The 18021-nt window shown below is 40.2% G+C and overlaps 1 protein-coding gene across 1 annotated transcript in view; it reads right to left on the minus strand.

The window, feature by feature from the left end:
- cntnap5a (contactin associated protein family member 5a) overlaps window positions 1–18021 on the minus strand; it is an 85821-nt gene that overhangs the window by 38848 nt on the left and 28952 nt on the right. The window contains exons 5-10 of the mRNA XM_020617101.1: window positions 13649–13852; window positions 12872–13056; window positions 11075–11218; window positions 6943–7210; window positions 1772–1915; window positions 1497–1656 (exon numbers count right to left, since the gene is read on the minus strand). Of these exons, the coding sequence (XP_020472757.1) occupies window positions 1497–1656; window positions 1772–1915; window positions 6943–7210; window positions 11075–11218; window positions 12872–13056; window positions 13649–13852 (1105 nt within the window). The remainder of the gene's footprint in view (window positions 1–1496; window positions 1657–1771; window positions 1916–6942; window positions 7211–11074; window positions 11219–12871; window positions 13057–13648; window positions 13853–18021) is intronic.

Below are 18021 nucleotides of genomic sequence, written 5' to 3' on the forward strand. Positions count from 1 at the left end.
GATGTCGTCGCTGCTAATCAGACCAGGTTTTCCCCAAAATGTTTTCCAGTGACCACTATTTGCCCCCTCCCATCATGTCCCATTTCCTAGCAACCATGTAAACTATAGATGCCTTGTTGGGACAAACTCTACAAAATGCAGCTCCTCATTTGAAGCTAGGGGTAGATGACTAACAATAAATGTCAGTCCAGTAGTACACTCTAGCTACTGCTAATGTGCCACAAAGCGACAACATTACACAAAGCTCAAATTACTCCCAAATTTAAATCCAATTAACTCAGTATTAACTCAGTACAATGGTAAAATCTTGACCATACTACATCGCTAATGTTACCAAAACAAACGTTAGCTTTTGAAGATAACGTATTCTAGGGCCTGTACCATGAAGCGAGAGTAGAGGCTTATGCAGCTAACTTTGGGCTCAACTTAGGTCATAGACTGACAGGAAAACCCAGGTTTAACAGAGCCATTTGACAACCAGCTCTGTGATAGCCAGCATTTGGCTCAATGAAGCTAGATAACCCCAAGTTAGCCAGAACTCAGATGGAAGAATGCCATATCTGTCCTCAAACTGTCCTCATCCACGTTGTTACCACCTGCAACAGGGATCTGTCAGCTTATTATGTTGTTTTAAGGTGGTCAAAAAGTGACCTTTATATGATTGGATTCTGATTTAATGATTTGAATTGTTAAAAATTTGTTACTTTAACCATGTGAAAGAGCTCACAAAGTGCCTTTTACAATGCAGTACTGTCAGACTCCGGTTGCCACACACCCTTTGCACTCATCCTTTAATAAAATATGTTTTGCACTTGCAAATACAAAAGATGTATGCAACTCAGCTTGGGAATAGAAAACATCTCATTCTATCGTTCTGTCATTTCCGACAGCGCACCTCTTCGCCCACTGACATAACAGACTGGCAGCGCTGTGGTGTTTGCATATCCTCTGACAGCGAACAATCTGGACTAGAAAGCAGGTAGTTTGAAATCTGACAGGAGAGATACTCCTCAGGGCAAATACAAGGGAAAAATGGCAGCGTGCATGTTTATCTCTTTTCTTTAAATGTTCCAAGCTACATACAAACATTTACAGAACTCGTAGGGTTGCTGATCCCATTCACAGGACCCACAGCTGTGCAGGGTAATGAGGGATAGCATGCCACACAGGACAGTAGGGAGCAGCTTGTTAGCATAGTCCTCTGCCAGAGAAGGTGTTACCGAGTTTCTGTTGCAATTTAATTGGATGATCCTGTCAGCATGTTTGTCTCTATAGGACAAGATGTCAGCGACTTTCAGGCTGCTCTGCAGACAACATGCTGCCATCCACAAATTAACAATGTGGGCTTGAATAACTCTGCTGCCAACTTGAATAATGTTTCACAGATTTTCATGTCTGCCCAATTTTGACTGTTGAACGTCACTTTTTCTAAAGTCTCTGTGAAAAATGTCCTTTAATGAAATAGAAGTGAAATCAAGAAATTCAAACTTCTTTACCTGTCTCTAATGTTGCAAGTGTCAAACTGAAGCTCATTATAATTTCCCAGCAATCCTTGCTGCACATGGCCGAGATCCATTGGCTGGCTATGGATGGATATGAGCCTCATACACCCCTGGAAGGTCGGAGTCAGGACCTGACAGCCTACTGTGGGACAGCCTGGATGGAAATGTCATGACAGGAATATCAACCTTTCAAGAAGTATTCTATTTCAGTCCATGTTATAGAGGAAGAATATCTTAATACTGCAAACCCAGTTTGAGAATCCACTAACCTCCAAAGTAAAAGTTGTCTCTTGATTGCAGTTGCTCCCACAGTTCAGTTGTAGAGGATGGCTCATTATCCACACTCAGAGTGATCTGTAGATTCCTCGTGTCGAGACTCACTGAGTGCCACAGTCCATCGTTGACTCTGTGGCCTGAGGAACATTTCACATTTTCAAACAGTTGAGTCAGCTGAAGGACAGAAAGAGTTATTTGTCTATTTTCCTATAGAACTGGAGGCTATGAAGACAGTGTGATACAGCCACTAGTCTTTGTGGCATTAGGGCAACACAGCCACAGAAGACTGAGGTTGTTGATTCATTTCTGTGGTTTGGGTTTAATTAGAAGTACACTTTTGATGCACTTTGTTTTGCATTAGCTGAAAACGCTGTCATCAAATCCCCTTATTTCTTCTCAGCACAGTTTTCGCATCACTGGCACAAGAGACAGCCACAGAGCTTCCAGCTTCCTCCAACACTGAGCCTCAAACAAAAACTCTCCCTCCTCCGCTCTGTCACTTGTCAATAAAATTCTTGCTGCATATTTTATCATGCAGATGAAGTTAATGTGCAACAGCTGCAAGAGCACAATGATGCTTACATGCAAATCCCTCAGTGATAATAATCCAGTAACATAATATAAGACTGTCAGGAGCTATTTTTCTTGCATACTGAATACTTCTGATACCTGCAGGTGCTTTTCAGTACATTATTAAAATAATATTTACAAAACTGCACTAGTGTGGAAGTTGTTTTAGGACACGTTTCCATTGACTGTGGGTCATAATGAGTGTATAATGTGCTGGTATTTCTTAGATTCCCTACCTGGTGCCATGAATGTGCACTGTAACCAAATCCACACCAATTTACTTATAATCATCCTGATCCTCATTAGGCAAATTTTCCGCCTGGTTTCCAAACATAGCCTTTCATAAAAGTGACCTATTTTAAGTCCCTTTCATTAAAACAGTGTTCTTGTTTTTATTTTTTTAACAGTTAATCTAATATTCAATACCTAGGAACTAAAATCATGTTTAAATCCAACAAGATGGTAACCCTTTAATTTACAAGCAGTTAATTACAGTATGTAGTAATATGAAAGCGCTAGGAAACGGCCAGGACAAATGGACGTATGAGTAGTTATTGTTTATGAATGACCAGAAATTACAGAGAAGTACCACGTAAAATTAAAGCAGAATAAAGAGGTTTGGCCAGTAATTCTGTTCTAATTTATTGTTATAATAACAGGTATGTGACCACAGGCAGCATATGTCCTCACTGTTGCTGCTCAATATAAATGTAAAGCTGCCATTCCAGTGATACAGCCAAGTATTGTAGGTAGTTACTTTGTTATTACTTAACATCTTGTACTTTATCATCCATGAGTTACCTGTATATTGCAAAGTAGAAAGATAACCATGGTGATATTTCATAATACTTACCTTGTCATAATGTAACATTTGGAAAATATTATTTACAGTGAAAGAAAATATTGTTATTTCATTATGATCTAACTATCTAAATGATTCACACAATGGGAAGAACAGTTGAAAATGAAATTTCTAATGTTTGCTACCATTTCTTGTTGGTCAACGATGAATAGGGTGGCTATCGCAACCCTCGGCTTGTTCAAAGGTAAATCCCTTGAAATTACTGGTATTGGTTACAGAAAACACTTTGCTATATGACCGGAACGCAGGCTTTATGTTTATATTGAGTGGTAACAGCAAGGACATGCTGCCTGTCAAAAGTAGTATAGTGGAGTATAGTAGTATAGTATATTTAGTAGGCTATTGACGTCATTTCTCCCAAAACAACCAGTACCTTATGCTGGCACGTATGTTATTATAACAATAAATTACAAAAGAATTACTGGCCAAACCTCTTCATTCTGCTTTAATCTTGGCCGGTACTTCCCAGTAATTTCTGGTTATTCATAAACAACAACCACTTGTGTCCATTTTTCCAGGCTGTTTCATAGCAATTTCTTATTACTACGTAGTTACGGCCTGTAAATTAAAGGGCCACCAAAAAGATGAGTAAAAAGCCAACTGAGCCCGATCCACAAAACATTTCTTTCCAACTGACAGTGACAGCTGATTGTCACAGAGGTGTAGCTTTAAGGAGGATAACGCCGCAGTGGCAGCTGTGAATGAAGACGACTGAACACCACCTCCGTTCTCACTGTGCTGGTCTCAGACTAAATTAGCATCCAGACTGAGCTGTGCTGTGGCTCGGGAGCTCGGAAAGAACCAGATGGTCATGCAGAATACACCCTGGGAGTTATTTTAGTTAGTCAGGAATCAAATCTGTCCAGGCTCTTGGGAAAACTTTAGAATTTCACCGAGCCCAATGATGCTTGTCGCTTGCAGAAGAATCTTTTATCAGAAAAGACTGTGAGAGCCATGGGCAGTTTTTCTCCACCCCATTGACTATTTCACGGAATAAACAGTGAAGCCACTTGGGAATAGTGAGCATCACTTTCCACCTTGCAGCTCACACACAAACACATATTATACCTATCTATCTATATATATATATATCATAATCTCTTTGCTGTCCTGCTGCTGGCCAAACTGGGCGTGTCAAACTACTACCTAGGAGTTCAAGTGTTTTATATCATCTCAGTGATCTGCATAGCTACTGCTCAGCTGTTCAGAAAAATAAAATGTTTGCCTTTTCTTCTTGTGCCTGAGACTACATCTGAGAGCCCCACTGGAGCCTCCAGAAAATACACAGTGTTGTGTGACAATTTCATGTCATTACTGCAGCAAGCTGCAGTGGTCAAGCGCCTGACAGCTCTCACTGGCAGTAGTGAGGTGAATGAAACAAAAGCTCCTCCTGGATGTTGTACTCACTGTAGACACTTCTGTATCTCATGGTCTGACTGAGATACATGTTTGCTTGCATGAAAATTGAGTATAACTGCTGGTGCTGATAGGATAGAGGAAGATAGAGATCATTCTTTCCATGTTAAGGGTATTGTGCCCTTTATCAGACATTGTCAACTGTATTTCGCCTCAAGCTGTTTTACTGTCGACACGTCAAAGTGAAAAAGAAACAGGTTTACTCAGCCAGGCGCTAAGAAACCAACAAGTGAGAAGAACAGGAATTAACTGATTTGTGACAGGAGCCCTGCTGCTCAGCTTAATAACTGCGCTGAGATACCTCCGCTACACTACATTTGACATTGCTATGAGGTATGTGATACTTTTGTATCTTGGGAGGAGGCTGGTGAGAAAGGTGAGAATGTTCTAAAATCTATTAGCATGCCTTACTTTTAATTACAATTGTCAGTTTGATTCACACCCTCTTTTCTGGGAGTTAACAGAACTTTAATTGCATACAGACATTTCTATATGATAGTACTGGTGCAGCAGTTTCCTGTTTGTGATGATTTTATAGCTGGTTACAAAAAGATAATGTTGCACACTAAAGAGGAATCAAAAAAAGGTCATTCTTAACTTTGAGGTTTACCGATCCAGCTGATCTTTATGCATCACACAAACATTAAAGATTTACCAGTGAGTCCAGTTTTCTCTATTTGGTTATGCTTTAGCAGATCTATCATAGAGAACACTTTGCCACCTGCTCCCAGTATCACACACTCCTTTCACACTGGACTAGTTTTATTTTGGTACCTTGGTGCAATTAAGAAATTTACCCCCCACGTCTGTGTTTGATGCAGTACATTCACAGGGGATAAGTCTGTGTTTTACACACATTTACAGACCAGATCCCAGGGATTATCTCTCAGTGTGGTTAAAATGTTAATGGTCTCTACGCTGAGCAGCTACATTAGCCCCTGAATGTGCGACTAAGATGCTATCTGGGCTCCTGTTCAATAATAATTTTAGCAGTGACCTTCAAAAAGGAAGAAAAACCAATGACTCATAATTTAAAAAAATAAATAAATAAGACAGCAAATAAGATAAATACCCCGCATTTCTGACAAGTCAACTGATATCCAACTAATAACTGATTAAATCTTTATTCTTAAATTAATTTGCACAGTATTGGAAAAAAAACAGGACTCCAGGTCACACTCATGTGCTACAGCTTCAAGGCTGACTGGCCCTTGTAAGATAATTTAATGCAGCTTCAGGTAAATTATATAAAAGAGAATATTGTCCCTTAACTGTGGTTGTCTTCCATCTATATTTCCCTGCGGCCCACCTTCTGGTGCGAGTCTGGCTTACCCAACCAATCACAGTTATCTGTGTTATCTCTGCTAAGCAATCCAATACAGAGAATTGGTTGATATTTTTCTCCAAGTAATTCCAACAAAATAAACTTTTTTTTAGTTTATTGAGGACAAAGGTGATAAAAGTAAGTCGGATGAAATTACTTGCACCAGCCAACGTGTTCTGTTTCCAGATTTTGGATTAGCGTGACACGCTTTGTCTTTGTCTGCCTCAGTGAAGTGGTGCTCGTGTCTCAAGTTCCTCTCAAGTCGGATGGAAAAAATGCCCCAGTATCCTCTTAGGTCAAGTTTAAGGTTAAGATTATATTACAGTCCAGATGTATCTGATCTGCGGTCCCTTCAACAGATTTCTACTTTCTAACTGATGCAACATCAGTGGTTCACTTAAAGGTGGCCTGTGGAGGTTTCTTGTATACAGACAAAAATTCCGTTTGCGTTCAGTGTCAGTCACAATAGTAGTGAATACAGTTCTTTCTCCATAAAATATTTCTTCCTTATCAGTTGTGTCTTACAGTCAGCTTTAGAGCTGTGCGTGTGCATCCTTGCGAAAGTTTGAGACATACTGTATCAGTACTAGTGGTCAAAAACCTCAAAGATCCTTTTGTCCAAAAGAAAAACATGATGCTGTAGGTTCATGCTACTACATAAATGGTGCTTTTCAATTCAAATGTAAATTTTGAAGATACACTTTGTTTTCTCCTCAATGCCTTATATTTGAATTAACGGCTTGTGTGATCTATGGAGATTATCAAATCAACTTATATTGTCCTGTATTGTCCCAAAATCTGTAATTAGCATAATAATTTATTCACAACACAGCATCTTTTTGAGACACAAAGCTCCATTGTAATTCAAATACACTTTAGGTGTCAAGTAGAGAGGGTCACTGCTGTGGTCTTTAAGAGTGAAGCGGGTCAGGGACTTAGTTTCAGTTCATGTTTTTGTGTTTCTTGTGCATGTGCATGAACTGTGGACGCACCAGCAGAGACCTCTGACTTCTGTCGTCCTGTGCTGTGGAGGGTCAGGTGTAGCCGACCATTTCTGATCTGCAGCTCCAGTCTCTGGGGCTCCGGGTTCAGCTGCACAGAGAGCAGCAGCCCATTCGGGTTCCACGTCCTGAACTGGAAGCGAACAGAGAACCCCCCTGTGGCAGATGGCGCTGATGGAAGCGACAGGAAGCTGCTGCTGGAGCTCAGAAAGGTGCAAGCCACCAGCTGGGGCTGCGAGCACGAGAAGGTCACGTTGCCCTGGAGGATGACAAAGCCAAGGACGCAGATTTACATGAATTTTCATCTATTTTAGGAAAGGCTGCTCTCATGTGACATTCACTGCGATACGTGTGGAAATAGATGTCGAGGATATGCACAAAGGAATGAGCAGATGGTTAAAGAGCCATGAGCAAAACCTTAGCTCTTACCCAACCAAAATAATTAAATGAAACCTTTAACCACTTCCACTTGTCATCAGATGTAAATGAATCATCAGCAGCAACTTATACTTCTTAGATGATTTCTTAAATGAAATAAGGATTTAGCTGCCACATGTTGTGGTGTATGATATGAAAATGTAACCATTCAAAGATAAACAAATGAACAATGATTAAAACACTAGTTTTACAGTTCAGGAAATACAATGGTTTCTTACTGAGAGTTGGGTGAGAGGATCAACATCTCTCTCATATTTATCCAGCCAGTATTAAACCCTGAAGACAATTAGCTTAGCTTAGCATAAAGACCAGAAACAGGAGAAGCAGCTGAACAAGCCTACAGATCACTAACTTACACATCTGCTTTGTTAAATCCATACGTGTCATTTTTACTTTTCAGTTTCTGTATGGCTCAAACAAACCAGATATAAAGTGTTCAGTTGTGAGCTTGGCAGATTTCTTTCTTTGAACAAAACCAGTTTAGACGCTGCCCCCAGTTTCCAGTCTTTATGCTAAACTAAGAGAACAAATATGGCAAAAGGAATAAGTGGATCAGTGTATTTCCCAAAATGTTGAACTGTTTAATAATGTCATATGAAACTGGAATTGAAATAAACATAGGAAAAAAAATACTTGGGTCTTTTCTTGTTCTTCTTGATAATTTAAGAAATCGATGTGGTTCAGAGGCTATGTAAGCTCCAAAGTGTAATGGCAGAAAAAGCTTTATCCAAGATGAATCCATGAAATTATGTGAAATTGATTTGCTCCTTACCAATATGGCAGAGCAGCCAAGATAAAATCCATTAAAGTTTACATTCCAGTGTAATTCTGCGCAGTGCAGAGGTTACGTTGGCTATATTCAAACACAGATCGTGTCTGCTGAGGTCAAAGTCCTATCATTCCGGGTGCCTGCAGGGCAGCACAGAGCAATCGCAGCTCTTTGACTCTCAACGTGATTCCTCCATCAACCTCAGGAAGATTGTCCCATTGAAATTCCATTACAGCCTCCATCTTGACGGCTCTCTCTCTCCACCTCTCTGCTTCTGTTGGCAGCGAAGGCCTTTTAACAATCAGACATTAAATGCAGAGGGTGTCTCAGATGAGCTGCGCCAGTAGCTCTCTGGCCAACCAGTCTGATTTGTGTAGGAGTTTGACTCTCTAAATGAATCCACTCACACACTTGGATTTAATGATAGCAGTTAGGATGTACTGATTGCTTTCATGTCTCCTTCCAGTTTCTGACCAGAATGCCTGGAATCTGACTAATCAAATATCGTTACAAATCAGCTGAAATAAAACTAAAGCACTGGCTTGGCCACACCAGTAGTACGGCTGTGGGGAAGCTCGTGTCTAATGGTTGGCTTGTTGGTCCACCACTTTGGTCGAGACAGAAAGAACTATGAGATGACTGGCATAAAGTTTTGTGTAGACATTCATGGTACCCAGATAATGAGTCCTAATGACTTTGATGGGCCTAACTGTTCCTCTAGCACCACCATGATGACGACTAACTAACTAACTAACTAAACTAACATGCTACAGCTGAAGTCAGAAGTTTACATACACTTAGGCTGAAGTCATTAAAACAGATTTTCTAACCATTCCACATATGTCATGTTAAACTTATTTTGCCATCTCAGTTAGGACATGTACTTTATGCATGACACACGTCATTTTTCCAACAGTTTATTTCACTTACAGATTATTTCACTTATGATTCACTACAGAAGTGGGTCAGAAGTTTACATACCATCAGTCGACTGTGCCTTTAAGCAGCTTGGAAAATTAGATAACGATGTCATGGCTTTAGAAGCTTCTGATTGGCTAATTGACATCATTTGAGTCAATAGGAGGTGCAGCTGTGGATGGATTTTAAGGCCTACCTTCAAACTCAGTACCTCTTTGTTTGGCAACATGGAAAAATCAAAAGAAACCTGTCAAGACCTCTGGAAAAAAAAACTGTGGATCTCCACAAGTCTAGATCATCTTTGGGAGCAATTTTCAAATGCCTGAAGGTTCCACTTCATCTGTACAAGCAATATTACGCAAGTATGAACACCATGGGCCAACGCAGCCATCGCACCGCTCAGGAAGGAGACACCTTCTGTCATCTAGAAATAAAAGTACTTTTGTCCAAACAATACAAATCAATCCCAGAACAACAGCAAAGGAAGTAGCTACCAAAGTATCTACGGTATATCCACAGTATAAGGATTAGCAAGGTATTCCTAAGATACTCAGCCTTTTTGGCTTTCCGTCAGCCATCTTGGTTTCGAAAAATGATTTTTGCACTTAACAATGGTTGACCAGTGGGTGGCAGAGTATGGGATGACACAATAGCGTCCACTGTAGTGACCACTATACATGACAAGGTTACGTTCAGTTTAACCAAAATTTGTTGGTAATGAAAACAAAACCTCCAATATTACAGGCTGTACTGAACCAGAATGAACCAGGAAGAAGTTCTACAATAATCTAAAGGGCATTTACAACTCGCAGTTTGCATGTGAATATTTTCAAACATTTACAGTATATGTCTGTTATTTATATTTATACTGTTTTCTGTTATTTTATTCAAAATTCAATATTTGAAACTCAATATTTATCAATATTCCTCAAACAAAATTGACCTTTTGAGTTAGTGGGGGGAAACAAATCCTTACCCCCGTCATACAGGAGACATGTACATGAACTACATTCACACCAGGCAGCTGTCATGTGTTAACCTCTGGTTGTCATTCACAGCACAAACCCCTTCTGCACTGCAGCTCATAAAAAAAAACCACAGAATTACACTGAAATGCAATATATGATTACCAAATTAAGCTAAGTTGCAGTTTCACTTTTCTCCTCTCAGTACGCTCACCCACTCTCTCTTGCTCGCCCACACATGTGCGCTTTATGTTTCACTCCCTCTCTCTTTAAATATCATTACATGAATTCCCCATCCCTAATAGGAATGCTCTGCACTGTGAAATGGCTTTTAAATGATGAAATGCTTTCTCACATTTCTGCTGGTGATTGCAGTAAATCTGTTCTTGGAAGAGAAGCGCAGAGACAATACTGACATACAGGAAGTGATCTGGACAGATGCTACCTGCAGGGAACTCTGGAGATTTCTGTTGACATGATACAAAACGCTCTAATTATTTTCACCAACATAGCCGACAGGTCCATATATTAGCTGATGTTTGCTTATCACAGATGTATATGTCATTGTTAAGTAAATGTGAAACATATGTTTGAGGTAATTTAGTACCTGTGTCACTATGACATCGTTTTTCCCACCAGAAAACAATGACAGGTTTATTTTTTCTGCTGTTGAATGTCTAGCTCAGTCTCAGCTTTCTTGGTGTTTTTAGTATCACATTTAAAATTTGTTAATTCGTGCATTTATGTGCTTTTTGAACAGTGGTCAATATATTGTCATTAGATTTTTAAAACCTCAAACACTGATTTCTGTATCTGTCCCAGAATTCCAGTATCAGTCTACCTCCATCTTGTCAGGACACACCTCCAAGAGGACTGTATCTTGTCAGGACACACCTCCAAGAGGAAGATCTGATGTACTGTACAGTACATGTGCACTGATTGCAGGTGAATGAGAAACTGACTGACTAAAACTGCAGGCAGCATTATATGCAACACTGCCTAACAATCAAAACTGAAAACGTCCTAAACTCACCACGCTGTGTATCTGTGGCTTGCGCCTCTTTGCCAGGTCTATGATATTGATTCCGTTGTAGTAGAGGTTCTCCATGCAGCCGTGGAAGTTCTTCCTCAGAAAGGTGCCAGGTTTACCGGGGAGCGGGATGCCGCCAAAACTCAGCTGTGATGGAGAGAAAACAGACAAACCAGACCCATTAGCACTGGAGTCAATCCAGTATAAACAAGTAAAAAATGCACTACATGTGTTCTATTTTTATAAAAAGAAAATGAAACTCACATCCTGTCCTACATTTTGCCTTCTGTTAAACCAATGTAAAACACAGCCTCAAAATGCATGATGCACACACACACTCACCAATTACTACATGGCCAGCTGAGCCAGTAATTCAGCAAGTAAGAAAACAACACCCACTCACTAGCTCCAAACACACAGTGACTGTGTTCCTCTGGTCTGGGGCTGTGTCTCCATGGGTTGGTGAAACAACAGAAAACCTCAACACTATAGCAATTGAGGAAGACCTTCTCTTTTTTCAACATGACAGCATCCTTATGCCTGATCCGCAATGAAATGTTCTGTCCATTGCTGGTGTGGAAGAACTTGGCCAGCCTGCACAAAGCCCTCACCCCACCTCCATCTAATGCCTTTGGGCCGAACTGGATGCTGAGCCAGACCTTATCATCCAACACCAGTACCCGACTTCACTAAAGCTCTTGTGGCTGAATGGGATCACATCCCTGCAGCCAGGTTCCAAAATCATTTTGAAAGCATTCCCAGAAGAGTGGGGGCTATTATAGCAGCAGATTAATGCCAATGGTTTTAGAATGACATTAGTGTAATGTTTGGGTGTCTACATGCTTTTCATCAAGGTCCAGAGTATAATAAGTATGTGCAGAAGGGAAGGAAAATCCTGAATAACTGAGTGGAAATACAAACTGCATGGGTCACTGATTAATTAGCTGATTATTGTCTTAATAATCCAATTGACATTTTTTATTCCAGGAATGTCAAACACTGGGGAATAATCCCACTGTGACTTTCCAGAGTCAAATGTCTTGTTGTGTCCAACCAACAGATCCACAGAGACTCAGCTGATTCTCATGTCTGACAAAGAAAAGCATCAGCTCCTCATATTAAAGAAGATGGAACCAGAACATGTTGGTGACTGTTGCTTCTAAATAGCTGCTGGTTAACTTTCTACCAGTGAACTGACTCAGAGGTTGGAAGCTCATGCATAGTTCATGGACAGCTTTAAGGTCTGAGGAGACTCCTGTTGGAGGCTGTGGCAAAACCTTTTACAGTGTTGTCTTTTACTGCTTTATGATAATTCATACTCAGAAGTGACATTCATTAAAAGATGATTAGCTAAAACATGCATTGTTTTGCATTTTGTGACTTTGAGTCATATAGTTCATCATTGAAGATTTCTTAAGAAAGGTGTTGAAATAGTCTTTTCTTATCTTACTACAAGTGTATTGTCACACCACTAGTTATAAATGTTAAATATTGAAGTGCTGCAGGTCCTCTATGGTATTCTCTTTTGACTAGAATAAAAAAATGAATAATGAAAATTAGATTTTACGTTTCTTTCTTTACATTCATTTTGAACATGTTATTTCTATGTGTGCTCCTTCTCTCTTAGTCCTAGACCAACTCCGTTAACATATTGCTCCAAGGCTCATTACCAACTCCTCTGCTCATCAGCGTATTATTAATGATACTGGATAAATTCATTAAGTGGTACACTTGCACTGACAAAGCCGTTCTTTCTATCTCCTCTGCAGTGTGTGTAATTTAATCAACCCATGGACTCACCTCATAGTCCACCTCCAGTGAGTGTCCTTCTCCTTTGGTTTGGAAGTGCTGTGTGTGGGAGTCCACGGTGAGGTTAACCTGTCTGTTGAAGCGCTCTATATGAACCGAGTGCCAGTGCTGGTCGTCCAGCAGGCTGCCCACAGTGACAGCAACACGGCCGCTGTTGAACCGCAGCCTGCTGTCGTCTGGAGAAACACAGAAGAAATGGCTTGATACCTTCCACAGCTGAAGCTGTGAGTGTGTGACAGACGACAGGAAGAGCGCAGGTGTACACACACAAACATGTCCTACCCAATCACTTAGATGGTGCCTACTCAAACAGAAACAGGTCATTTGGTATGAATGTAGGCACAGAATATGGACCAGTTCAAGTCAACAGAAAAATAATCAAGTAATTATTTAAGTCACACAACATGCTACCATTTTTGTCATATTATTGTGAGACAAGTCTCGTTGCTTCCATTATTTTTAACATTTCACGTGATAAATTTAGCAGTTTGAAGACAACTTTGGCTGAGACAAGTCTCTTTGCTTCCATTATTTGTAACATTTCACGTGATCAATTTAGCAGTTTGAAGACAACTTTGGCCTTCAGTATACTGTCGCAAGCCACTTGTCATCACTATGTGAAAATGAGCTGCATTGTACTCATGACCCTATCTCACTTCTTCTAACACACACCTCTTGTATAAAGGTTTCAAATCTAGAAATGATTCTCAAAATCACCACAGAGACATGTTTAACATTTCTGGAAGTTAAACTCTCTAGAGAGCTCACCCAGGTTGAGGTAGAGGTCCAGTCGCCCTCGGTGGAGCTCCAGGGTGATGTAGTCCCCTCTCTGGCCCTCTCCATGCAGTAAAACACCCTCAGCCTTGTGGCTCTTGAACTGCAGGGAGATCACGTCCTTCACCGTCGACATGGACTTCTGGTTGAACCGATACAGTAACGAGCTTCTGCCGTCAAAGTCTGCCACATATGACTCTAAAAGAAAATTAGAATAGCTTGTAACTTAGCATCACACACTGTGCTGGTGTATAATGTGCTGCACGCTTGTAAAGATCGCACTGAACTGTGGTTACTCACTGTACTGTCTATAATTTAGTCTGCTTCATTTTTAATGATGTGAACCACTCATGCATATATTTTCATTCACAGGAAGACTTCTTTTGCATGTTTATTTTGACACATTTAAAGCAGCTGAGCGGCTTCAGAAAAGATGGCAAATACATGTTCACTAGTGAAAACATGTACATGCACTACATTAAAGGTGGTTGCTCTGTAACTGTTTGAACAGTCTCAATTTTCTAATTAAATTCTATTTTGTTGTCAGAAATGAATCTATTTTTGTTATAGGCTCAAAATTTGATATATCTTATAATCTAATTAAAAATGACCAACATGGGTTCAAAGCTCCTATATATATATATTTTTTTTTAACGCTAATGCTGTTTGTACTGCTACTACTACTACTGCTACTCTTTTTTGTTCAGTAATGCTGCCAAACAGAAGAGGTTGCAAAAGCATGGCTGTGGAATTTCAGTCAGTTTCTTTTCTGCCAGTTATGCACAGCTACTTTCTCATGTTTGGTCGATGCGATCAATAATCGACGCAAACCACAGGCACACTGAGAACCTGTGATAGTGCTGCCTATGTACGTAGCAAATCATTTCCTGCCCTGTGCCTGCAGTTGGGGCCACAGCAACATAGTGATGCAACATCATATGCAAACAGCCTATTAAGAGGAGCAACAACACGAAAAACAACAGAAACAAAAAAGCACAACAGTTGAACTGATAAAGCACGTGACAATGTGACAGCATTGGTAGAAATGTTTCTTGTGACAAGCCAGTTAATTTACAGCACAGCCAGTGGCTGTCTGTTCAATAATAACAACATCAGCGTTTAGTTTATTAATACTGGTTTCCTGTAAATGTATTTTAGTAACATGACAGTCTACACATTCTGTCCACAGTGGAGCCAGGAGCCACTTTTCACGGCTGGAAACACACAGGTGGGATTATGACTGAATTCCATTTAGGTGATCCACTTCCAGGGCTCCAGCACGGTGCATGCTGACCTGGCTTACTGGGACACTTAATGGAATGGCGCCATTGTTAATTATTCATACCTGTGCTTTTCCTGCTTTGACAAGTCAAAATGGCCGTCTACAGTGTCTGTGCTAGCTAAATGCACAGACTTCACAGGTTTATCAGGTCACATAGTCTGTCATGACACATGCAGCCCTGTTAATCACCACGTGCATGTGATCTGTGTTGTCACACTGCTATACAGCAGTCTGACTGAATAAGGCGGAGTAGCTGTTTTACACAGCTACCTCACTATCATAATGAAAAGAACCTCAATCTCTATAATCATCGGTCTGTTTCATTCTCTCCATTCACACGCAGTTGATTCCAGAGAGTCCTGAAGAATATAGCAGAGATCAGTTAGTGGTGTGGGCCATTCTCAGTGTCACCTTTACATAATGCTGCTTCAGAGACACTGGCATTGTCTTTAATGAAGCAGAATCAGCTGCATAGAAATGTCAACTGTCTGTATCTCTTTTTCCGTCTGTCTTGGCACATTGGTCATTTCCAGCTAGTTTATATACATAGGCAGACACACAAATCCAAAAGTTATTAACCAGCTGAGTATATGAGACTGCATTAGTTTTATACTGCTTTTCCAACATTAATACATTTTACTACTGCATGGTGGATGGACATCATAAAGCTGCTCACTGTGGGATATTCTGATGGCGGTTCAGTACAGTAATTCACTGGCTCATCTAGTTAATGCTGCCTCACAACACGTGGGAGGGGTGTAAGTGAATCCCTGTTACATGTATTTTTATAGAAGACCACTTGTGATTTTAATTTAACTGTGTTTCTGAACAGCTTCTCCTTTTAACATGCACCTAACACTCACATTACAATCACAGTTATTTTAATGTAATTTTTTTTTTGCTGTTACATCTTTGAGGGCTGTTATTTCCAAGTAATGATTTAAATGTTATTTTGAGAAGGAAAATTTAAAGAGCCAGCCAAGCATTAAGGGCATTATACATTAGCAGTGTGTGACACGCATTGAAATAAATGCACCTCAGGCCATTGCTAACTATAGAAGCAGTGAAGCTAAAGTTTATAACAGACAGAAAGGCTGTGATTTTTATTAGATGTCTTTTCAGCCTGAGTATTTTATCACCGCTACAGAAACCACACAAAAAAACCCTCACAACTGCTCTGTCTTGTTTAACAAAACACATTGTGTGAGCTTATTTCATTAGTTTAAAGAATAACTTTTGTTAATTTGCAGTCCATGTGGCTGAGTTTCTATATGTACAAGCACTATTATTATTCATTCATTCATTCATTTTCTACCGCTTAATCCCTGAGCGGGGTCACGGGTGGGGCCGGAGCCAATCCCGGTCGGCAATCGGGCGAAGGCGGGGTACACCCTGGACAGGTCGCCAATCCATCGCAGGGCTAACACATAGACGAACAACCACACACACGTACTCCTATGGGCAATTTAGAGACACCAATCAACCTAAGCTGCATGTCTGGACTGTGGGAGGAAGCTGGAGTACCGGGAGAGAACCCACTATTCTTATTTATATTAAAATCAGGACAGCACCTAAGCAATGGCACCCCCAAGGGGATGCCAGGGGGCACCATGGCCCCCATCCCAAAATTACTGGCCACCCCACAAGTGACAAGCCCCAGTGAGTTTAATTCTTTGCAACGCCATGCCTTTAAAAATCTGGCATACATTTGAGATGTAACACATCTCAGTTCAATTTCAGTACAAAGCTGATTCCAAAAAATCAAGAAGATAGTTGTAAATAATATATTTGATGTGCTGGGCATAAATGAAACTTTATTGCCAACTGATAATTAATACCGATGTTTAAACAACCCACACACTTGATTTTATAGTTGATGATTCATTCAAATTGAAAAAGATAATTAACAATTCCGTGGTTGAACTTTTGAATATCATAATCTGATCATGTTCACATGAGATCAGCCAAGGAATTAAATAGTATGCAATTGATTTTACACTATAATATACTATCTTTACCTTTCTATTATTGGCCTAAAAGTGTTTGGTGAACTCATTAAATGGCCAGACGAGGAAGTAATGAACAAAACCCGTCTCTTTAATAAGAGAACTAACGTAAACAAAAAAACATACAAGACACGGTGGAAACACAAACTCGCGGTCGGTATAACAGTCCGAGATCAGAGCCAGCAAACACATACATCCAGGGGAATCCAAAACGAGCCGATACACTGAAGCAGTCCCAAATAAGAGGGCAAGGCAGAACAGAATAATCCAAGGAAGCAGTCCGGGTCAGAAACACAAAAATACCAATACCGAAGAGAATGCTGGAAAGTCAGAGCTGGGGTCTAGAACAATCTGGCAGTGTCCTGGTGGGAGGACGCTGCCTAAATAGAGGTGTAAACAATAACGAATCGGGTTAAACCAATGTGAGTGATGAAGAACGTAAAAAGACCGAAACTAAGGTGAAACAAAACAGGAAGTAACATCAAAATAAAAGCCGGACAGGAAGCAGTGGAACCGAATCATGACAATTATCTAGTGTAGCCTGAAATTCCTCTGTGCTGTAAGGCTTTTTCAGTGTGCCATGCCAAGATTTTCACTGGCCACAGCTGCTAAGACAGCAACATTTAGCAGGAGTTCATCTATTTTTCTTTTCTTTCTTGTCCCTCATGAACTGATTTAGCTGCTACATTAGAGAAGTATTTGAAATAACAAACCTAACAACTAAAATGTCAGTTCATCCAAATGAATATTTTTTTATTTATAGGTAACAACTAGCTTTAGTTTTGGCTAAGGCTAGCCATGTCTGTCTCAAAAGCTAACTTGATACAGGCTAAGCTGTTGAGTTAGCTGTCTTTCACACTCAAGCATCATCAGGTGTTCCAAGATTTTAATTATGAAAGTACCAAATATGAGAAGATTAGTGTGCACATGTGTTTCACACCCTGCCTGTCAGGTTTTTGATGGTCTTGCTGCTGTCTGCAGTCACGCAGTGTTTAAAACAGAGTTAAGAGAAAGTAATCCTCCTAGCTGCAAACCCGGGTGTATAAAATGAACAAACCCTTGCAGGTGCTGTACCTACA

This window comes from Monopterus albus, unplaced genomic scaffold (assembly GCF_001952655.1).
Source record: "Monopterus albus unplaced genomic scaffold, M_albus_1.0 scaffold185.1, whole genome shotgun sequence".
Lineage (NCBI taxonomy): Eukaryota > Metazoa > Chordata > Actinopteri > Synbranchiformes > Synbranchidae > Monopterus > Monopterus albus.